The sequence below is a fragment of the Falco naumanni genome, chromosome 3, assembly GCF_017639655.2.
Source record: "Falco naumanni isolate bFalNau1 chromosome 3, bFalNau1.pat, whole genome shotgun sequence".
NCBI lineage: Eukaryota > Metazoa > Chordata > Aves > Falconiformes > Falconidae > Falco > Falco naumanni.
Window position 1 is genome coordinate 81,880,352 of NC_054056.1, and position 24,918 is coordinate 81,905,269.

General features: G+C 40.0%; 1 protein-coding gene across 1 annotated transcript in view; it reads right to left on the minus strand.

The window, feature by feature from the left end:
* The window catches only part of JPH1 (junctophilin 1), an 84,239-nt gene extending 76,062 nt beyond the window's left edge, over window positions 1–8,177 (minus strand). Inside the window, 3 exon segments of the mRNA XM_040587493.1 lie at window positions 421–1,177; window positions 7,705–7,810; window positions 7,812–8,177. Of these exon segments, the coding sequence (XP_040443427.1) occupies window positions 421–1,177; window positions 7,705–7,810; window positions 7,812–8,084 (1,136 nt within the window). The 5' untranslated portion in view covers window positions 8,085–8,177.
* Window positions 8,178–24,918: the final 16,741 nt, after the last annotated feature.

Below are 24,918 nucleotides of genomic sequence, written 5' to 3' on the forward strand. Positions count from 1 at the left end.
ATATGCATAACTGGGGCATGTTTATGGGAAGATATTATCTGGGGGATGTGAGGTTAAAATTTAATTCTCAATGTTTCCTCACTAGTTTTATTTTCCAAACAGGTGTAAAGTCATAATACAGCAGCTCTTCAGTAAAAGCAGAAATGCAGGAGAATGGAAATTTACTTTCACAGTAACTTATGGAACATTTTCAAAGACCTTTACTCAAATGAGCTGAAGTTCTAAGTTTCCTATGTATAATGCCACTAAAGTCAACGAAGTTACACATGTGAAACAGAAAGGTAAGCAAGTACTTGCTGAAGACAACATTTACATCCTTGCACTATTGAGTCTTTTGTCAACAATAAGAGCTCACATAATGTAACACGTTTTTCTTTCTGAAAATTCAGTGATGAACAAATATATTTTGTGATAACATACCTTGAACTTGCGATTTCCACTTTGGTTCTTGCCATGGCAGCTGCTCTTTGTGCACCCTCTATTGCTCTATCCACCTTTTCTCTAGTTTTTGTGTTTCGTATTGGTATAAGTTGCTTCCTTATCCCACGGACCAAAACATTATTTTTATATTTTCCCTCTTCTTTGGTGCCATCTGGAAACATGGTACATCCATATCCATGCCTCCTGTTATTTAGCCATTCTCCTTCATATTTCATACCATTTGAGCGCTCACTAATACCAAAACCACTGCGCTTGTCATTCTTCCATTCACCCATATAGGTTTCTGTAGTGGTGGCATCAACATGGTCTTCCATTGGGTAATAATCACAGTCACCGTCTCCAAAACTAATTGTAGAGTTGGCATCACTAGAACTAATTCTGCTCATAGCAGCATCACTCCTAACAGAGCTCCGTTTGCTAGATATCGATGACCTAGATTCAGATTTTCTAAGTTTTATACTACCAAGAAGGGATCCTCTTCTGAATAAGCCTCCTTTTTTCTTAATGCCCATGGCTTCTGGATCACTGTGAAAATTGAGCACAAAACCTCCTCTTGTTCCAGCCGGGCTGTCTGAAGTGATGTCATGCAGAATGGTGCCGTTGCTCTGCTCACTTCGAAGTGAAGCTAGGGATGTTCGGAGAGGTGAACGGATCACTGTTGCCATGCCATAGGGTACACTCTGACGTACACCATATCCATGTCGCATCCCTCCTGTCCATTGCCCCTGGTATGTACCTTTTAAAGTAATAAGGAGAAATTAAATTTAGAAAGCAGTCGAAGACCTAGCACTCTACATCCAGTATGCTACAGACAATACCAAGTTGTCAGCTCTGTTTTTGGTAAGAAGAAATGCAGAAAAATCACAACACATGGCATGGTAGATAAACTAATTTTGTTACTTGTTTTTCTTAGAAATTATTTTTCCGCTTAACCAATCCTTCACTTTCCCAGCTGAAGTAACTTCTTTTGGCAACTAAGACACAGTAGCCATAAGCATTTTTTGAATGGATCTGTCCAGGGACAAAATCTAAAACCAGAATTCTAAAGCAGGACTCCCTCAACTTTTTTTAAGATGGCCAGATGGGGTGGTGGTTAGCAAAAGCAGAGCCACATTATAAGCAGTCAGCTATGGGGGAAGATGGGTGAAGGGAAGGAAGGAAGCAGGACACTCATGGCTCTTGCTCCAGCTGCTCACAGACCGAACAAGTCAAAGTAGTAGACGTCCTTTTGTCCTGGGTTAAAGGTGAATACAGACCTCTTATTGTCAGGACATATTTGAGAATGCACTGAATTGTTTTGTGCTCTGATGGGCCTTTGGATTCACTGTTATAAAACTCTATTGTAAAATTAAATATTTTAGTTTGTGCATGTACTTGAATGGAAGAACAAAACCTTGGCATATCTCACTAAGAACTCTTGATATCAATACTTTTTGGTATCCCCAGTATCATATAAACATGGCACTACATTCTGCATTATGTTGTGACAAAATGGTCAGAAACATGAGTCTTTTAGCAATTTTTTTGCCTTTCATTTGTTCTGCAGCACACAAGACATGGTAGTAATAAGCAGAACATTGCACGCCATTCTATCATAAACACATTTCATTGTTGCAATCATAACTACTTTTGTAGGTTTTTTTAAACAGCAATATAAGGAAGAGCAACATGGTATTTGATATGAGAAGTCATGGATATCCATGCAAAGCTGCATCTGAGCCAAAACCCAGCATTATCAGATTACTACTGCAGAAAATTTGTTCATTGTATTCTCGAAAGGCATTTTCATTTTGCCAAGATATATACTCCAGTGTCTGTTCTCTGAAAGGCATTTGTACCAGAGGTTCCAGAGGAAGGTGCCAGAACCCCCACAACTGGCAAATACAAGGTAATTCGCTTTCTAAGATAATTTCATCTAATTCCCATTAGACTGCTTTAAGCTCCTCAGAATGAAGTCTGTCGCCCACCTAGTACTGCTTTTTTTTTTTTTTAAAAAGAAAAAAAAAGGTATTTTGAGCCTGAGTATTCTTACAGGGGAATGAATAAGCAATCTTTAAAATATCTTTCTTTGATTTTAATCGGCTTCAATTGGAGTATCTATTGAAAGATCTATCTTCAGGGAACTAAATATCAAATGTCAAATTCAGTGATTGACTAAATTTTTGTGAAAATATTTGTGAAATACCTGCAGTTTTAGATGTAGCACCAAGCTCCTTTTGCTTTAAGATTCAATTTCCTTTGTATAAGCATACTATTTTGGTCATGTACGTGTCAATTATCTACCAATTACTGCTTTACTGTATTACCTCTTCTGCTAAGTTATATTTCAATATTAAAATGCAATTAAATTTGCCAAGTCTGCTTTCTTTATTATATAATACTAGATAGGTTCCACAACATAACTATTTTGTGTTGGTAGAAAATTCTACCAAGTGGAAGGTTTTTGTTTTAACAGATGGCTGCTGACACAAACAAACAACTTTCTTAGTTTCTTTCTCACTCTCTGTATCCTGGATACCTACTGCTGCACTGGTTGTAAGGGTGCTGAATGTAGAAACATGATTATTTTAAAAAATGCAACATATGGAGAAGAACAAATAGAAACATGAGCACAAAGCACTTGTATGACGTATTCTGTAAATACTGCAAAAATACAGCCACACTATTTTTTTCCTTATTAAACAGACATTTCCCAGAACTATATTAATATTTTATGAGTATAAATGACTACATTTTGTCCATAGTTGTATCTGGGATCTCCTCAGTATCATAATGATATGCTGGAGCTAATAATCTGGCTACGTATACTCACTGCTATATACAACAATCTGTCTAACATTCTGCACCAGTTAATTTCATTTAGAAATAATGAATCTAATTCTAATTTTGATTATACCACAATATTACATTAGAGCAGTAACTCATAATCATGGCTCTTGATATTGCTGTTTGAGTGTCAGATTTGAAGTAGAAGCAACTTATTTCAGTATGGAATTTTACAAAGATACAAAAGGTCAGTCTTTTTTCTTACTGATATTTTGTTTTTTTTAATAAACATGGGAAGTTCAAAAACACTTAATTCATTTAGGACTTGCATTGTTCACCATTCTGTAGAAAGAAGTGAAAGTGGTCACTGTTGCCCATAAGGGCATTAAAACAAGGACAATTGATGTGCTGCTATTTACTTGTCTAATTTTTCTTTCTAAAGGGAAATAAAATCAATACCAGCTTCTTCTAAAGAGAAAACAGTCAAGGAGGAAATGGAAGATTCGTACTGAACTGGTCCTTCAAAATTACCAATGATATTTAGCCGGAATTTTGTGCAGTCTTGCAGGTAATAACTATCTCTTCTATCATTACAAATCCATTAAGGGATACTAGTGCTAGAAAGCTGACTCATTTTCCTCGATTTTTCAAGTTACATTTTAAAAGAAAAGTATTTTAATACATACAGAGGGCTGTGTCCAGAAGACAGATACAAGAGACTTTTACACTAATTTAACTGATGATATCAGTCTCTAACTGTATCATCTTCTTCAACAAAATAAATTTTAGAAAACTTTAAATGAGCAAGATAAGGTGTGTTAATATTGCAATATAATTAAATACTACATCACATGACATAAGACATGATAAAAAAGCTCCTTCCATCTATCAAGATACAAACATATGCAATATTTTCCTATTTCTATACACAGATATAAATATTAATGATAGATCAACAAGCACACCTTATACTACAGTTGACAGTAAAAGTAGTTCCTGTAAGGCTCAACTGTTAAAATTTTATTTATCATTGTGATGACCAAGCTATTTAAAACTGTATTTGACCATAAACCAATAACATCCTTTGACATTAATTTTCCAAAAGCTAGGCTTGGTATCCTCTGTAACTGAAGAAACATTCAGCCATGACTTCTACTGACCATCCATCTAGTATTTTATTGTTCCCTGGGAAAGGTCTTCTTATTTTGAGCCTGAGAACTATTAGAAAGTATATTTCTTCCTTTTGTTTTTCTTGGAAAGTTGCTGTAAGGTACAATTTCATAACCTGTCTCCTTAAGAGTTGTGCCATTGTGCCATGCCTCCCCAAAAAACCCTCGGTATATCTTACAGTCATAAATGTCATTGCCTACTTGTGGCTAATATTTAAAACTACGCTGTGTGAAAAAAACTGTGAGGCCAAGGAGTTATTTAACTACTCAGCCTGCTCTTATCCTTTACTTACATCTTCCGTGGTTTCACAAATTCACTGTTACATCAAGATTTTTGCATGCTTTTCAGACTCAAATGTTAGATAAGCATACATCTAGAAAGAAGACTACTTAGAAATCAACGAACATACATACTATCGAGAACCTTTGCTTAGAATGCATTTGCTGCTGGCCTCTCTGGAACAGCAATGCACAACCTTATAACAAGATGCCTGTTATTGCTATTGTTGGCAGGACCATGAACTGCTAATTCACACATACTGAAGTTTCAAATCAGGCCATAGTCTCTCCATAAAAAATGCTCTGATAGGCTTGCAGATTCACACAGATTCGACAAAATCTAGGGAGTTTAAAAGACACATAAAAGTCCATATTACCGTAGGGAACAATCTCACACGCCACTTGAAGACCCAGCATAAACACATGCAATGAAAGGAGGATCATGGTTTATAATTCACAGTGTTTTCCTCAGAGATTTGACTGACTGACAATTTTAAGCATTGAAACACAGCATGACATACATTACTTACGTCGTGCAAAGTGCTGTGTGCAGAAATACTGAGGAACACTGTCAATGCTCTTGTTCTTTTTCCCTTCTTCAACTATATCTCCTAATACCTCTGATGCAATTTAAACCAACATATTGGGAAAAGAAAGAAAAAAAAGAAAAAAGAAAAAAATAACAGCAGAGAGACCTGGATTTTAGTGAGTTTGAAAACAAATTGGCAATTCATAGTCTCAACCATTATTTCCCTATGCTGGTATTCTCAGGTCATAATACAGGAAGAGCTTTCCTGCAAATATTTCACAGTATGTCAAAGACACATATACAAACGTGGTTTCCTTGTAAAAACATTTCAGAGATTCTTCTGGTGTACAAATACTGCTATTGTTTCCGGAGCATAAAACCAAAAACGCATCTGCAAACATCTATGATGCACTGCTTTGCTTCATTCATGAGTACTTTCATTAAAATCAATGGGACTTCACACCCTCTGTTCATATGAACTGCAACACGTAAAAGACTGGGGCCATGGTAACAGATTTCAGTTAACAGGACTAAAACTCTCATGGTATAAACTGCACACTTCACATGCTGTTTTGGATAAAGGATTTCCTGTGGAATCTCAGTCTAAAAATTTACAGAATTTACCTCCAATTATCAATATCATATTGAGATTTTAAAAATTCCACAAGAAGGCTAAAGGAAAAGAGAAAAGGAGCTGTAGTTTGAGAAAACCACTACTAGAAGATTTACTGGAATGGCAATTTACTTTTCTAGAAGGGGGGGGGGGGGGGGGGGGGGATGGCTACCGCAAATTCAGCTATTCTTCAGCTTGTAAATTACTAGCCAGAACAAACATAAAAATTGAGAAGCCTATTGTGTGGTGAAAATGAAACTAAAATTCTGATCTCCTTCATACTTTGTTGTGCTTTTTAAAATCTCCAAACACATATCTTGGCTGACTTTGAGCATAAGAAGTTTCCACACCAGGAAACAATTTTCAGACAGCTACAAATATGTATAAACAAGGGGATTAAAGATACAAAAGCCACAGTACATTTCATTTTCTGAAGGAAATTAATCTTACCCTACTTGCTACATCTTGTATTTCAGAAAGGAGAAAAAGGACTCCAACTGTAAACGTGTCTTCTAATGCTTAATACAAAATATCTATTCTCTGGCACGATCCTGAAAGTTTGACCACAATTCTCTTACCAAAATTCCTTGAGGAAACCAGCAACAGCATATGGGTTAGTCCTTTAGTCACATCATGTGAACACTGCCTCTGATTTTGGTAAATTCTGTTTCTCGCACATTACCTTAAGCATGTTGCTCAAAGCTGAAGCGAGCAGCATTTCTGTAACAACCCAAAAACTCTCCACTCCTAAAACCAAGAGCAGCTTTTCCTGTTACAATGGAACAAACCAAGTTGAATAGCAACTCTGCAGAAGTTGCAGGTGGCACTTTCACTTATGCCAATGACATTAAAGCAGCAAAGGATGAATGAAAGTATCAGGCTCATTTATCGCACAGAGCATGAAATGACAGCGGTGCAATAACTGTAAGTGACCATTCAGATAAGCTCCAGTCCTGGGTGACCTTACTGAACCCTGACTTCTTGACGGCTCCTAACTCCACCAGAAGGGCAGGCCGCCCAGACCTCACCACGTGCCTTCCGGGAGCTCAGCCCTAGGAACATTTGCTTTTTCCCGGGGAAGGGTTCAAGAGGCAGGCCTGTGTAATTTCACAACGCAGCTTGTACTTAAGAGCACTGTGTTTAAAACCCTACGTTCTTTTTATAAAACGTGAGTTATTACACGAGGGCAGACCCCGGTTTCCTTGATTTCACGCAAGTTGCGTACCCGCTTTGTTACCTCCAGCGCCCTGTTTACAAGCTGGGCGTGCCAAACGTGTCAATACACCCCTGGCACGGCAAAGTGACCGGGCACCGGGCGGGCGCGGCTGTTAACCTGTTGCCGTTTCCCCGCCAAAGCGGTGCACAGGGCGCGAGGCGGCCCGCGCCCCCTCCGCTCCTCTCCTCCCCCAGCAGGCGCTGCCGGGCCCGGCCATCTCCGCCTCGGCGGAGAGAAAGGAAAGCCGCCTGCAGGCAGCCGTAATGCGGCTTTCTACCAGCTGGCCGGGAGAAAGCGACGTGCCCGGCAGCACAGCCCGCGCCCCGGCTGCAGCCGCTCCCGCTCGGCCAAGGCCGGGCGGCTCCTCACGGAGCGAGGCGGGGCGAGCGCGGGCACCTGTGGCGCTGCCCGGCCGCCAGCGGGGCCTCCGGGGCGGCGGTGCCGGCGGCTGAGGAACGCGCTTCCCGCCGGGAGCGGCCACGGCGCGGGCAGAGGAGAGGCCCCGCCGCGCCGAGGGGCCGCCGGGCGGTGCCGGACAAACGGCCGCCGCGCCCGGGACCGGTGTGAGGGCGGCGGTTGGCCGCGGGGGTGGGGGGAGGGGCCCTGCCCGCGCCGCGCGCGCCCACGCAGGCGCGCGCCCCCCCCCCCGCCACCGCTGCCGCGTGCGGGGCGCCCCCCGCCGGCGCCCCACCTCCGTCCCCGTAGGTCTCGACGCCGTATCCGTCCTGCAGCCCGTTGCTCCAGGTGCCCTCGTAGCGGGCCGGCGTGCTGAGGCTCTGCCGCACCCCGTAGCGCCCCCTTGAAGCCGTGGGACCACTCGCCGCGGTACATCCACCTGCCCTTCGTCTCCACGCCCAGCCCGTGGCGCTTGCCCTGCGCCCAGTAGCCCAGGTAGGTGTTGCCGCTGGGCCAGGTGTAGCCGCCCGCCACCTCGAAGCCGTGCGACCAGGAGCCGGCGTACTCGCCCTGCCCCTTGGGGCCGGTGCAGATGCCGTGCCCGTGGGCTTTCCCGTCCTCCCAGCCGCCGCAGTAGGTGCCGCCATCGTCGAAGTCGAACCGGCCGCCCGTCATCCAGGGCAGCGGGGCGAGCGCGGCGCCGCCGCCCGCCTGCTGCCCTCCTTCCCTGCCCTGCCTGCCCTGCCTTCCCCTGCCCCGCCCGCCGACCGCCCCGGCGCTCCCCGCGACTGCGAGCGCTCCGCCGGCCGCCCGCCCGCGCCCAGCCCAGCCGCAGCCCCGCGGCGGCGAGTGGCGCCCGCCCCCCGCTCCTCCCTGCCCGCCCGCCCCCCGCCCGGCGCCGCCCCCGGCCGCCGCCGCCGCCGCGGGGCAGGTGCGCGCCCCTGGGGCTGGCCGGGGGCCGCGCCCGCTGCCGCGGAGGAGGCGGCTGCTCAGCCGGCGGTGGCTGGGCCGGGGGGCCCCTCCGTGTGCCCCCCCTCTCCCGGGGAAAGGTGCCCCCCCCTGCTGGGGACGCGCGTGTCTCGGGGCGAGACAAGGCTGGGGCGTGCGGGGCTCGGGGGGCGGTGGTGCCGGCGGCTTCGTTCTCCGGCTGCGCCGCCTGCCCGGCCCGGCCTGGCGTGGCCGGTGTGCTCCCGGGCGGGCTGCGGGTGCACCTGCTAGCATGTGCAACAAGTAGGCAAAAAGGGAGCGCTTACAAGCGGTACCCGTGATTCCCAGCCTTCTTGTTCTTATCCTTGCTTTCTCTGAACCTTAAGATTAGTTTGAGGCTGACGCTGCTGCTGCAGAGCGCAGCCGAGTTGTGCTTTGCCCCTTTTCCAAAGGAGGTACGGAGCCCACCTTCCCGGAGGGGCGAACCGGCAGTTCCAAGCACGCCAGCAGGAACGCGGGGCGCCAGCGGTACCAAGGCCTTTCAAGGACAGCCCTGCTGGGAGCTGAGTGAGGAATCTTTCATTATGCCTTCAGCCCCATGGCCGTTGGGTGACTGAATGGTTCTAAATCCTGCCAAGTACTCCTTTGCCAGATATTTGATAATCAGATAAAAACATAAGGGCAAACGACAGGAGGAGCACAAGTGCAGAACCAGCAGAGAGAATAGTGGAGAAGGGATTGAAAGCTGCTGTCATCCCGCATCTTCGGGTTTTGTTCTTTTGCGGTTATAGACCCTGGGAGAAAATCTGAATGAAAATGTTCCTCTTCAGTGGTGATTTTGTGAAAAGCATGAATCGTACTTATTATTTGTGGGGAGTGGTGCTATCTGGACATGGATGATTTGGAAAAGTGGGGAAATAGCAATGGCTGTGTTAGCAGCAGTGACTAAAAGCAGAAACATAATCGCAAGTGAAAGATTTGGACATAAACCATCAGAAGTTGAAACAGTTAAGCTTCAGAGATCTTTGCCAAATTCATCCCAGTTACAAGCACTTTTGACTTAAACCTAAATGAAATTAAAGTATTTCACATATTAAACATACCCGCTTAGCTTGGATAAATTTTCAAGCTTTGTGCTTCACAGGACGCTGTTCTGCGTAGATTTTTATGCCACGCTTGCACCGTTCAGTGCCGTATTATCTCTGCTCTCTTCAGGAGAGAGTTGAGCACCATAGCTAATACGTGCCCCTGTGGTCTCCTGTCTCATCAGAGGAAGTGTGTGCTATAAAGCCTTGTTTCTGTTCCGGTAAGGGAGTTTGGGATTTCTAGTTCTGCTTGAGTATGCACAGAGAGAAGACTCCATGCACATGTTTGGACATATGCATACAAAGAGGAAAAAAATGAGATCAAAGACATGAGCCTTGTCCGTGAGAAGATGGGGAAGTTTCAGTGCCCCTTTGTGCTCTGAGAATTTTGTTCCTTAGTTTTGGAGTATAGAAAACCAGGCAAGCATGGTGTTTCTGTAGCACAGACATGGTCTTTCACATTATCTTTGGATAAGGCTGTATAGTGTTCCGAAGTTAAGGACTGAGACCTTCGCTGCAATGTAAGCTTTTGTGGAAGGCCATTAGCAAGAACGGAGGAGAAGTCTGAGAAGGTGGGATTGCTGAAGAAGATGAGGTTCAGTATCCTCTGAGTATTTCCTCAGCTCATCAGGTTTCATGCCCTACATATCTTGCATTTCCTAGTCAAGAAAAAGACTGGAAACAATAGTGGTGATGGCATGCATGCTTCAAGGAGTTTACTTTTTTCACTTTATCAGTCTTTTTTTTTTTTTCTGTTTTTTTTTTTTTTTCTTTTTTTTTTTTCCCTCTGACACAAGATAAAGCCCTGTCATGTTTTAACAGAATTTCAGAAGAGCAAAATGGTTTTATACGGGTGTGGGGAACTACCTGTTGGAAGTCAGCATGCCTGTAGCGGATACTGGTATACAATTAAACTAGTAATTGAGGTCCCCTGTTTATAATCACATGTTGTTCTATGAAAATTTATGAAGCGCATGAGTTGCCGTGGTTGAACTGCAGCTGCTGAGCACTGATTTTATCTGTTGTGGGGCTAGTATTGCCTTACATGGTGTTACAGGGTGCTCCGTGCACAGCAGGGGTATAAGGCTCATATTGTCTTACACGATACTTCTGTGCCCCATGCACGCCAGGGACAGGACCGGCACAGAGGGGAGCAGAAGTGGGGTGGCATGTGCTTCTGTGAGTCAGCAATGGAAGAGGTGGGCCTGATGAGGGAGTGTGGGATTCCACACAGCCGCTGCTCCCCTGAAGAAGCAGCTGTGCCCTGCTGCCTGATCACCTGGCTGGAACCACGGTTGTGCAAGTCGTTGCCTGCCCAGATATTGCGTCTTACTCAATATTGGTGAATTACTAGATTTGCTGGTGTTTCCACCTGAATAATTGTACTACTGAATAACTGGATCTGCTGTTGTAATGACCTGTGTAACTGCACTACTGATGTATATGTGTTACAGTACTGTTACTTAATTTATCTCTCTCCCTAAAGTTGTTGATCTGATGCTTGCTATGACATCCCATATCTATAACTAATTGGGGACGCCTTCAGTTCTTACATCTGTACGTTATACAATGTTGTACCATTGCATTAATGAAATAAGTATCTGCCTGTTAGTCCTTTGTTTTGCCCCCTTGATTTAATTTTTACAGGTTTTAATATCAGATCAGATGAACCAACAAGATTGGATAGGCCAGAGGTGAACAATGAAAATTTTAGGAAGGAATTATATAAATTTTCTTCCTTTATCACAAGCGTGTCAGTAGGTCTTTTTTTAGTGCCCTGCAAATGACACTAATATGAATGGTAATTTTGCATGCGGCTTATATTTCCCGGTGTATTCATTTAAATGAAAAAATCAATTTAAATGAAGTAGATGCTTGATGGCAAGATGAATTCATCACTGCCAGCCTTCTCATTATATTTTCAGTAGGGGATAGATTTTGATAGATGTGAGGATAGAAGTGCTTTGCAGAGAACTCTTAGCATCACTCAGCCAGGTCTTGATGATGTAAGAAGTCACAAGTGTCTCATTGCTGATGAGGTTGTAGATACATTTTTTTTCCTGACAGATTTTTGCATTGATAAGCCTCAATTTAGTTCATGCCACTTTGTGTTTGCTTCTGGCGAGGGTGTAGCTAATCATCATACGCAGTCTGTAGAATGTATGTGTTAACATAGATCCACAGATTTTGTTTCCTTGGACACTTCTGCCCAGTATCAAGTTAAAAATTATTCTAAAACTCCATAAATGCAGGAAGTAAGCAGTTACAGGTAGATGAATGAGTTTACCTGTTTTGCCCAAAATAAATGTAATTGCTTCCACTTTTGCCCAAAATAAATGTAATTGCTTCCACTTTTTTTTTTTTTTAATCTGCCTTACTAGTATTCTTTTCTGAAGTCTTTGATACATGCAAGGTTCAGAAAATACAAGGTCCAGGTGCAGTTTATCTGTAATTTACAAAATAGTGCTATTTTTATTGTATATTGGCTGAATAGAAAAAGTTTACCTTGAGTAGCTTTGTTGCTGTGTAAGTTACCACAGCACTAGGTCTGATGACACTGTATGTATGCAAAATATGAGTGCCTGATGACATGGTATGTACGCAAAACCTGTGCTGCAGGGTTGTATTTTAAAAGGTCCCTGGTGCAGGGGTGGTAGATGCAGCAGGTAAAGATATTAAACTCCAGAGGTTTAATATTAACCAGATACAAAACTGCTGAGTTTAAACTATTAGTCTATAGATATCTGATGCATGAATAAAAATTAGGCACATTTATTCTTACCCTTAAAAGCCTGATTCAGCAGGGAATTACTTTAAGTACTTTAGTAATCCCATTTACTTCACTGGGACTACACATGAGCTTTAAATTAAACATCTGCAAGATATCTGTGCTCAAATAAAGCAGAGCTCTGAAGAATGTTCTCAAGTGCTTTGCAGAATGGAGGCAGGATGCTTACTTAACTGATGAGCTCCATGAGCCGCACACATTGTATTGGATCAGCTCACACACAGGACTGCTGTGTGGGAGGCAGAAATATAGAAGTCAAGGTAAGTATGAAAGCCACAATGCAGAAATTTCGAAAGGAAGTAGATCTTTCCTGGCTCCATATGAACAGCCACAACTTTTGTGCCAATTTTTCTGTCTGGAGTCTAAATTAACATTTATAAACATAGTTCTGTATAACTTTAACACAAATTATGTTGTCTGACTTCAGGACAAGAAGAGACCACTTTTTCTTACTATTCTGTAAATTCACGTAAGTTACTGTGAATACTCAAATGTTAATTCTACAGGATTTTTTTGCAAAAAATTTGCTATAATATTTGAGAAATATTGTGTTATGAAACTACTCTGCTGGCTCTACTGGTAAGTGTCAGTTCTACCTTGCACTTGAAGCTGTGACCTAGCCAGTAAGATAGTATACTTAATTCCAGAGGTGCTATGTTTACTCAACGAATCCAGGGGGTTTTGTTTGTTGTTTTTTGGGTTTTGTTTTTGGGTTTTTTTTTCAAAAATGTTGATAAAGCTTTTAAGAACAAAAATACAGATCCTTTTCTAATTTGAAAACAAGATGAGTATATTCCATACCTGGACTTCTATTTTCAGCATTGTTCTAAGCAACTGAATTAGATTTTAAATGAAAATGCATTTTGTTTTGTTTTGTTTTAAAGAAATGCAGCATTTATATTGATCTTCTTTGCTTCTCAAGTGATTTTAATAGCAACAGAACTCTCTATACAAGTAAGATACAATGTATTGGAATGATACTTGTTAGAAATGTATAAAGATATTAGGTTATCTTATAAAGATGGTATACAATAGTGTTAAGATTATGAGTACCTATGAAATTATGGAAGAAATATGAAATATTGTTTCTGGGTCTTATCAACATATAGTGTTTTTGTTGTGGATTGCTTTGGGTTTGGGTTGGTCTTTTTTTTTGTATGTCCGCAGAACAAAAATGAGTACCTTAATCCACTTAAAAAAACATATTAACTCCAAACATATTTGATTTTATAATGCTTGATTTGAAGTGTAACATCATAATGATTGCCCTAAATTACCACCCAAATTATATAGGTGGGGAAATCTACAAAATCAGATTTATCACTAGCAAGTTTTCCTAAATGTTGATACAAATCCTGCAACTGCTGCAGTTCAAGTCTTGCTTCCTCAGGGAAGATGGAAACGGTTTATTGCTTTCCTCTTCACAGCAAATTCGTGTTTGCAGATAGAACATCAAGTCTTGCTTTAGCCCTTTTTTTTAGCTGAAGCAGGCTATATCTTTCATTATTTCCTCCTAGACCTCATGACTATCACTGTTGCTGTTGTCTAGACTGTCCCCAATTATCTATTTATTAGAAGCCTGATTTTGAAAACACAACACATCATTTCGCTAATATTGTGCCATATTAAAGTAGCATAATTGCATGTGACTCCCAAATGACACTATTCTTTTACACTGGGTGCCACGAATCAGTGGTGTGATTATTCCTCTCCTCCCCGCACCACCCCAACAAGAAAATGTGTAACAGCTGATCTTCAGTGTATGATTTGCTGCTGTCCTAATCCTTTTCCACAGAATATGGTTTAACTAATAGCTTCCCACTTTGTACTGAAGTACTGTACCACTTTGTGAAGTTGAGTCACTCCAGGTTTTCACTAGCACGCCTATTTTTCCCCCTTAAGATTACTTCCCGTGTTATGTTGATTTTGAATTTTAATACTGTATTGCAGCTCTTCCCTGGTTTCTAACAGTTTGCACATACAATAACTGAACACTTCCAAGATCAAAGTTATTAATTAACATACTGAATGTTAAAGGGTTTGGTAAGGATTTAGATTGGATACTCCTTCAGGCTTGGGACTTAATAATTAATAACCATTACTTAGGAACTGGAAACAATGTGTACTCTCTTACCACAGCTTTGCCTAGATCACCTTTAACAAACATCAGCAGTTCTGCTGAAATCAAAATATATAGTATCTCTTTTAGTGAAGGCTGATACAAGAAAGCATTTAACATTTTGGGTTATCTCGGTGGTGCATCTGAAAACCTTCCCTCTCTGCTGAGCAGCGGCACTGCCCTTTCCTTCGCCTTCCTCCACCTCTTATGGGGCTGTCTCATTTCCTTTTCTGTTCCTTCCTAACCAGGTCTCATTCCGTGATTTGGCCTTTCTGATTTTGACCCTACATACTTGCACTCTTCCCTAATATTCTTCCTTTAGTAATTTGACCTACTTTCTACTTGCGTATACTTCCTTCTAGTGTTTCAAGATCATTGAAGAACTCTCAATTTAGTCAAGTTTGTCTCGTGATACTCATCTTATTTTCCTTTCACATTGGGGTGGTCTCCATTTATGCCCTTCACATTATTTCTTTAAGAAAACAGATTGCTTTTTTGGAGTTTACAATAAAATAAAACATAGTAGAGAACAAATCTAAGTTCATGGTTTTTACAAGGCAGTCTTGGCCGACACTGGCTTGAGATATTCTCATGCCGCAGCCCTCTGTGCTGCCAGCACAACTGTTTCTCCAGTGAGCTGTGATTTGGATCAGAAAACCAATCCAGCTTAAAAATAATCCAGCAAAAAGATTTATTTTTATTTTGCTCTTAAAGCTGAATCATTTGCTCTGTTTGCAAAGCATCTGTAGAAACAATTGCCCTAATGCAATTGAAAGCATCCAGAAAAGCTGGCAGCTTTACAGTTCACCTCTTTTGTTTTTAATTCTATTCTCTTTTTTTCCTAGGAGTTACAAATAATATTTTCACATAATCTTTCACCCAAGTTGCCTGCCTTCTTGCATATTCAGTCAGTTTACCCCGTTGGTTAAAAGGAAAAGATATTCCAGATTTTATATAGTCACTTATCTGCTGGATAATTTTTTTTTTCCCCTGTAACACGGTACTGTAATCACCCTGTAGTACGTTCCCAGCAGGACTCCCAGTTGTTCAAGTCCCTCATCTTCACCCTGTTCTGTGCTTTGAAGAATTAGCAGAAGCACCCAAAGCTCTCAAGTCCTGTACTGTCATGTCCTACAAATTTTCCAGGTGCCTGGGGAGGTCCAAGACCTGATTGAAGCTTTGCTTATTGTTTGGGCTGTTTTTATTAGCTCTCACATCAGGTAAGATTTGGGACTGATTCATGGTTTTTAGTGATGTGCAAAGCATTTCTCTCCTGCCTGGATGTGTTTCTTATGGCTTTGCTTTGTCTTAAATTGTAGCAATGTCATACCTTTGAGATCTTAATTCTTCTGGTAATTTTCATGTAAATTAGATAATGAGTTAAATAATTTTCATACATGTTGCTTTAATACTGTAGGTAAAAAAAATTCAGCGTGCTGACCATGCTGCTATTTTTGTGAATAACTATTGAGAGCCACATGCATCTTCTCAGAGATCTAAGCCTTTTGCCATGCCTTAGGCCACCTATTAATTGAAAACCCTCCTTCATGAGTTAGCAATTTCATCACCAGTGATTATAGACCTTCACAGAGGTTTTGGTAAAGATAATTTCTTCATCAAACAGACAGTCCTAGCTCTGCTTTTTCCACCTCCTGCAGCACGGCTCTGGTGGAGGAGACCACAGCTCTGTGGGTCACACCGGACCACCTCTGCAACCATGAGTACACCTCGAGAAGGCACCCATTCCAACTGATCTAGGGATTGCACCTCTGAAGCTACTCCCTGGACCTTGCAGTTCCTTGTGGTCTGCCTTGATTTTATCTGGCAGATTTTATCAGACATAGGGATGAGGCCATATGTTTGCATTCGTACCCAGTTCTGTCTTAACGTGGGGTCTGTCTTGTGAATTTCTTTGTTTTTTCTTAGAAAAATTGAAATGCTTTTTTTTTTTTTTCCTTTAAAGGTAATAAGCTAATGTAAAAATAGTAATTAGATACAATATTTCCAATTATTAGATATGATACTTCTAATTTTAAGAGACATGTTGATGGGCACGGCTGTTAGCATGCACTCTGGTGAGGCTGTGCTGGAGCAGAACAAAACAGCTGTTGCATTTCACCAATGAACAGGTGCTGGTGCTTCTTACACCTTGGATAATTGATTAACTTTATGTAAAAATCTGTTCTTCTGAGTGAATCCATTTGTGAAATATATTGAAAATCATTGTCTTTCTAAATATGAGTCACAGGTACAGCCTTGGTGGGTGTTGTTTCGGTTTTAAACAATAATGGAAAAACAAAGGAAATGCTACCAGAGGTGCAAAAGCTGAGCTTTTTGCTCTTTGACGATGACTCTAATGTGGATATTTTTATGCATAGGTGGTCTCTTTTGAGTTTTGTTTCTCTTAACAAAGTCCTCAATACAGAAATTGAGCTTTAGAGGACACTACCAAGGGGCTAAGCAGGCTGCACAGAAAAGACCTTTAATAGAATGCCACTCCCTAAATCTGCTTAAACTTCGGTGAGGGTAATGCGGCTTACTCTAACTGATTTTTGATAAAACAGTAAAAGACAAGCAGATGCTTGTTATGCCTGAGTTGATAAATGCACCCTGTTGGTATGTTTCTTGTGCTTTTCCAGGAGTATTTGTCCCAAGGAAAAAAACTCACCACAGCTAACATGCAAGTTAAACACTTAAACGTATTTTGGTATTTAATTTTAGATGAAAATATATAGCAAGGGTTAGTGCATCATAATCAGCCTAACCAAAGAATTAAAACTCCCAGCTGGTATGAAATTTCATTTATTCTTAGGTTTGCTTCTATTCTATTGGCTTTTTTAAGTGTTGGTAACATAATGCCATGAAGTTTTGGTATGATGAAGAAACCTGTTCACCATGTGTATTATGCTATTAGCACCTTTTCCATCTTGAAAACTGGCTTTCTTAGCAAATACACTTAATGTAATATTACATTGCTGCAAAATAGTTTTCTACTTGTCCACTGGAACTTCAGCTTAAAGATTTGATTCTGCTCTTTGGAAGACATAACCACCAAAGCAGAATTTGGGATGGTGCAGTACTCTGTACTCTGCAGGTGCAGTACAATTTTTATGCTCTTCTTTTGGTGAAATCATATGAATTTATGTTTGCAGCTCTGCATGTGAATATGTTATATATGGCTGTGCTTCTGGCAAGTACAAGATGGACATTAGACAAATTAATATTTGCATTATTATTTTTTTTTAAAAAACAACTGTATGATTAGGAGGGTTTTGAGCCTTAGTTTTGTTTAATAGCAATTTTTTTTTTTTTTAGTAGAAAACACCTAATGCTAGGTGTGGAGTGTTAAACAGGTCTGGTAATGTTCTTTATCAAAACATCATCCTTTAGTAGCAGCAGTTGTCATAGTGAACAAAATGCTTTTATGTAGAAGTTTATGATCTGGTTGCAATAGGTCCTTTGAAAAAGTAGTCATTATCTGAGCTTTTGTAACCCAGCTATGCTGTGTATTCAGCATGTAACAGTGAAATTTAATGTAAGATTCATACAGAATATGAAAATATCCCTTCTCTGATGATTTCTGCTCTAATCTTGGAATGTATATCTTCCTAATAATAGTGTGTTTGAAAAACAATTATATGAGTTCTATTATGCCTGAAAGCATAATAAATGTAATCGACTTATGGAATAATCAACTGTATTTAGCTAGGCATGTATTTATCATTAAATCTTTCACTTGTAGCTATGCCGGAAACCAGGTGTGCTATGAAGTCCATGGTAGAGATCACCTTAGTTCATGTTTTAGTTTATTAACTTTAAAATTTAGCAATATCATTAGCCTGCATGATATTTGGGTATATTAGATACAAAGTTTATTTCAATTGATTTGAGAACTAAAATTAATTTTGAATGCACTTGTTTCATATAACAACATTGCAAAATTTTTTGTTCACCCACAGTTAACTATGTCGTATTTTTGCCTATATGAGGTTCTACCATGAAAACAAAAAACGTAATAGAGCTGGAGGACTGCAGGTCCGTGATACAGCATGCTAAAGTTAGAAGCCGGGGGCTGCAGTTTTGTTTTCATGTATGAAGGGATATGGTTTTGTTTTATGTAAGTTTCAGACTGCTGTTTTTGTATAACTAATGAAACTTTTAAGGAGATTTTATTTTTAACAGCTGGTTGATCAGCATCTTTGGAAAATTAAGCCCAATGAAATCTTTTAAAAATGTCAGCCATTTTTGAAAATTCATGATATCAGGATTTTCCTACCCAAAATTTCAATATCCAGAAAGTGAATTAATTGGGCACTATGTAACTTTGTGACTGCAGTTTTAGTGCTGAAAACGTATTTGTATAGGCCTAAGACAAAAAAAAAGTGATCTTTTCTGTGCCATATGGTGACAATGATATGTTTATAGATATATTTTTTGCATAAATGTATTAATATTGGCAAAATGATAACATTTGAAGTACGAAAAGTGTGTGTGTGTGCGTAATTTTAATCTAAAATTTTGTTGGTTATTTCCCCCCCTCCTTTCTATTACAAAGTGTGTACAGATCTTGTGCTAGGCTTAGTTTAATCAGTCACTGGAAGTACCTGGCTCATTCTGCTGGCTACTGAGTTTCAGTTTGTATACGCTACTTGCCTGATTTTCGAAGAGGTGATCCTACATACACTGTTGCTTCAACAAATTATGTATTTTTTCCCCTGTTTTCACAGTTCTTGGGAGACACGGCTGCTGTCCCCATTTGGAGGTGCTGTGCAGAGCTGGAGCTACTGTGTTGCCACCAACATGAGTTAAGATTTAATTTATGGGAACAAATACGCTTGTGCCTCTATACTAATTTGAATTATTTTATATAGTAATACTTCTGTTTATCTTCTTATGTTTGATTTTTTTAAAAGGTAACCTAAGTGTCTAATCTGCCTAGACTAAAAAACTTTTAACACAATTATTGAAATAAGCATATGTGTGTGTGTATGATGCAGTTGTTAAAATGGAAGTATTCAATATGCAAGTAAGCTTGCTACCAGTAAATTTTGTTTTATTTCATCCTGTCATGCTTGGAGTGAGTGTTGAAAGACAAACAGGCAAGCATTGCTTGGCCAGAGGGGAGAAGCACGTCATACAGCCCCCAGAATAGCATCGGCAGTAAATACGGTCATGCTGTTCTTCCCCGAGATAGACCCAGATCACATTCATAGCACCCACCAGGTCTGCTGGTTACCAGACATTCAGGGCCTTTGATGAAACATTTACAAATGCAGCTGCACTTCGGAGGGATCTTCTGCCAGCAGTGAAGAAGCTGACATCAAGGAAACAGGACCACAAGCCAAGGGAGTTCAAACAAAATGCAGTTTAGGGGGAATACAAATTTAATCACAGAATTAAAACACTGCCTCAAGATACGACCTGTGTTCTTGTTAGACTCCCTTTTTATGTTAACTTGATTATGTTTTCCAGTGACTTAGAACCACTAAAGCATGACGCTTTTGTAGAGGAGGAAAGGTGGACTGAAAACCAGCTCTTTGTTCATCTGTCTTAGGCCATACACAATGTCAAAACTGGAATGAAAATGTATTATAAAGTGAAGTTAGAGAAAGGCTGAGATTAAAAAGTTTTTTCCAGTTATTTCTCATTTTGTGCAATACATGGAAATAAAGTAAGATAGCCCTGAAGGTCTGTGGCAGTGGCCTGTCTAGTGTGTTAGAGGGAAAATTTTAATTATTCAAGGTCAAGAAAAAAACTTGTTAATTTCTTCATCTTGAAAAGATAGATTATCCCCTCTGGACCAAAAGGGTGGTTTTGCTTCCTTTTCCTTGAGCTGTGTTCATATTGACTCTTCTATTAATATAGCTTTTATTTTTTTTTACCATTTGTATTTTCCTCCGAGGACTTAACTCACCAGTCAAATTCTGCTTTTGTGTTCTGGCCACTGGACTTGATGGGACGCTACAGGAATTAGGCTGAGGCATTGTGTCTTCCTCCACCCCCCTGCCAGTTTATGTGTCTCTGTAAAATCTGAAAAGCTTGCTTCAGCTTCTGCAGATTCTCTCCTCTGGCTTTGCCTCTGCACCCGATGCATTAGCTAGGGTGTTAGTGGAAAGGGTTTGTTATTTCAGACACATACCATCGCCTGCTGCCCTCGCTTCTCCCCCTGCACTTGCACAGGGCACGGAGACAACTTCATACTTTCGTTTGTATCAGTTACACACACAGGATTTAAATTCATCCCTTTCTCTGTATAGCTTTTTTTTTTTTTTTTTTTTTTTTTGTCAGCTAACTCAGTAAATGCTAAATAGCAAGTATTACTGCCTTCTGCTGGCGCTAATATACTACATCCGTTTTTCTTAAGAAAATCTCTTTGAGCTAAATGTGACAAGGGAAGTGGGCTTTCAGAGCCGTAGCTCTGATATTTGTTCTCTGCGAGTGACGTTATGCAGTGCAGAAAAAAATCATGCCAGCATGTTTCAGTTAGTGCCAAAAGAACATAGAGAGTGATTCAGCGCCCAAATCTATTGCTGCCCAAAACTGTGTCTCATCCTATTTATACTTTCACGAACGAGGGTCTTGCTTACAAGAGCAGTTAGGTGAATGTTGTGTTCGTATGCTATTTTATAATTAATTTGTCCAGCTGTTTTACATTCTGCTGTTCTTTTCTGATGAGCATGGAAAAGATGAAGTTTTAACTGGCATAGATAGTTTGTAACAATCAAGTGAAAGAATCCCAGTTTCTTAAATTATTGTTACTGGTGTTGGAGTTAAGTTCACTGGAAATACCTGGGTGCCACAAAATACCTTTGTCTACAAGGCAAGTGTTGACTATTTCTTGCTATTCAGCACACCTAAACCATAAATATTGATGACGAAACTCTTAAACTGTGTTTAAGAAAGAAGACTCATCTAAAGACTAAAATAATAATTTAAAGTGGAACCTCTTTGGACCAGGACTCAAATTAGAGGTTTACTAATTGGTATCAACTAACAGTCCAGTTCCTTTGAGCTTTTTCATCAACACATACCAAGGGACTGAAAACCTCAAAAAAACCCAATTATCAATTAAATATGGAGTAGCAGTTTAGTCACTTTGAAGAAAAAACAGGAGAAGAAGTTTAAATCTCTCTGAAGAACTAACAAAATAGTATCCTGACATCTGGCTGGACAGGATGGAAATTGTGGAATGAGAACTCTGAGTCTCCATTTGTTAAGCACCGAAATGAGAGCTGGTAGTGGAAGTCATGCGTGTGGAGGGCCCTCCACTGGGAAATATCAGGCATAAAGATTCCAGGTGTTTTGGTGTGGGTTTTTTTTGTTTGTTTTTTTTGGGTTGTGTTTTTTTTTTTTTGTTGTTGTTGGTTTTTTTTTTTAATTTAAAAATTCCAGGCTGATATAGATGTAGTGAGAAGGAGAACTTAATGAAAATTTCTCCAGGTTTCAAAATTCAGTAAATCCACTACATTGACATATTATAATTGACCACTACATTTTCCTTTTTCTTTCTGCCATACTATAATTTGAAAAGACACTGCAATACTGACACATAATTTATGTGATTTAGACTGGGGGGAGGGGAAATTGTTAGTAAGAGAAAACACCCTGCTCATGTTTATGGCCCCCACCCCTTCATGAGCAGTAATGGGCCGGGCTACCCAGCTGGCCCTGGTGGTTTATTTTCCTTTGGTGGTGTGGAGCCTTGGATGGCACAGGGCAGAACAGCCTTCATCCCTGTTGCTGTGCTGGCGCAGAGTGCTCTGAAACTGAGGTTGACTTAAGATTTTGAAAGCACTTTTTCATACTTTCATTTAGCACTGATGTCTATCTCATGAACTGAGATTTCAAGGAAGCTAATTGAACCTGTTTGGGTTTTAGCCCAGCTTGCACAAAGCTTATGACCAAACAGCAAGAATTCAGGCTGAAGAATAAGAATTTTTTTATTCAAATGAGAACTAAATTTATGTTTTGTCTTAATCATTCATTAATGTTGTTAAAGTAATGGCTCTTCCTCAGTGGCAGCTATTTTTTCACTTGTAAATGAAAATGTTTGGAAGTACACGCTAATGTTTTAAAGTATTTTAAAACTATTTTTGTGAGCAGTTGGCTGAAAAAGACCATGTTTAGTTTAAACTCATTTACAAATTAACTTCTAAAAGTTTTCACAACATTTTCAATAGAAAGTGTAATTAATATTTTTAGAAATTTTTGAAAGTAGTTAAACTGGGCTTGTTACAGGGGTGGAAAGAATCTGATTTCCATAACTTTTCATTTATCTTTTAAAATTATTTTCCAGTCAAGGAAAATACTGCATGAGACTTCAAAGGATGTTTTACAAAATTGTGTTTAACCCCTTGATTTCCTTAAGGCTTTCTGTGCTTGGTTGTCATTCCAGTTACTGAATCTTCATGTTTTGTAGTGTGATTGTAGTAGAATTTGAACAAGTCTAAGACCTGATATATGACCCAGTACAAATCACCCTACTAACTTTGGTGGATTTTGTTTCAGCATCCAAATAATCTATTTTATGAGCTCAAATTTGCACACTGTTTTTGGCCACAGGCAATAGCTAGAACAGCTACAAAAAATAATTTTTTACATTAATTGCTTGTGCTGTGGAAATATATGAATTTTAATGGGAAGCCAAAACCCAATGTCCTAGACAGTGCTGTGCAAACATGTAACATGATGGCAGTCTTTGCTTAACAAAATGTCATCATTGTTAGATTAAAACAAGTACAAAACCCCAACACCTAGATGCTATGCACAGAGGTACAGAGCACAGGAGAACTTTTTATTTTGGCTGATATATTAGATTTTATAATTTGAAGATGCTATTTGCATAAAAGCATGAGGAGTGATAGACTGGATAAAGCTGTAACGATAATACCTGGATTTTAAGGTTTATAGCTAAGAAATTGCCCTTTTTGCACCTTATGTAAATATATTAAATGTATTTCTGTGTTTGATTGAAAAGTCTGATACTTCAGGGAAGTTCATGCCAATCATCAAAACTAAACTATTGAAGTTTTTATAGCATTAGAACAATGAATATTTTTGTTACATTTCAAGAACTAGAAATGTATGCAATTACTACTAACTATTTTGAAATAGGCTTACTGTAAAACAACAGAATAATTTTATATAGAAAATGCAATTTTTAAGCAATATTTCTGAAGTACTTAGATGAAACTCCTTTGCCATGGTACATGTTGGACTATGGTATTTAGGGAAAACTTTGGCATAATTTTGTGGTGAAAACCCTGAAGAAAAGACTGTATGTTAAGTAACTTTGAAAGTGACTAAGTAAGTTCTATTAATAGGTGGATTTTGTTGGATATAAAATGGCAACTCAGTAATTCTGTTTCTTGAGAATATGCATCAGCTATCCAGAATTAGTTTGGCATCCCTCCATGGTTTTATACACAGTTAAATTAGGGCACAGATAGTCTCAACTGTGACTGTCAAGATGTAACTTTGCTCTCACTGTTTCTAAAGAGTTGCATTTCTAATTCATCAGTCATATTAAAGACAGTTCTTGTGTCAACATTAAATCTCATCTATGTATCTGAATTCAATGCTATGTTCTTTTGGCTCATGTCACTGCCAGTAATGCAGCATCTGCAACTGGAATTTAGCCACTATTGATGACAGAAGGTCCAGAACAGAACCCGTCTTACTTTCCTAACCAGTATTAACTCCTGTACCACTGTCAATTAGGCCAGTTCTGCACTTGGAACTGGACCAATGCATCTGTTAATGATGTCTACAGAGAATCCAGCTATTTTTCAGCTATAATGGCTCTGGCTGCATAGGAAAAAGCAAAAGGTATTATTTTGCCCCTGTAATCTAATCAAACTTGGTTTTCAATATACAAAAATAATTGATCTGATATGAAAGAAATGGTCATTTTTTACTTTTATTGATCAGTTTAATGACAAATCTGGCCTAGATGTTTCTTCACAATACAATGGAGTGAGTAGTAAAGGAAGAAAACCTATTACCAGAATACTGATATGCAGATCTTTGACCTAATTTATACATCTGCTTATTAATTTGATTGTGGTACTTGTTATCTCTTAGTATTGCTTGTAAATGTTATTTTCTCTCCATGATTTAAAAATATGTGCATTAAAAAAAAACTTGTAGAGGAATGTAAATGTATTTTTTGTAAACGCATACAAGATGCTGAAAAAGCCCCAAGAGAGGCAGGCCAGGTAGAGAAACAGGGCAAGAATATCAGTATTGTAAGAAAAGTGATTAGTCACACAGTGCTAGCGGTCTGCTTGTAACGGCAACATGGTGGTCAGATTTGTAGTTGTGCGGCTTTGTGCCTTGTGCTGCTTTTGTATTCATGACCTTCACAAAGTAAAAAGTACCTTTATGGAGACTTAACTTTCATTTCCATTGTGTAAAGCTTTGTGTAACTGCATGTGGAACAAGGTTTTCCAGGAGCTTTTTCCATAACCTGCCCCTTTTGCTTGCTTTTCTCCTTGTATGAGAAGGTAGAGGGGCTCGAGAGCAAACACAGGTGGATGGATAGGTGCTCGTCCTGAAGAAAAAGGCATCAGCGCCCTTCAGCATCCGGAG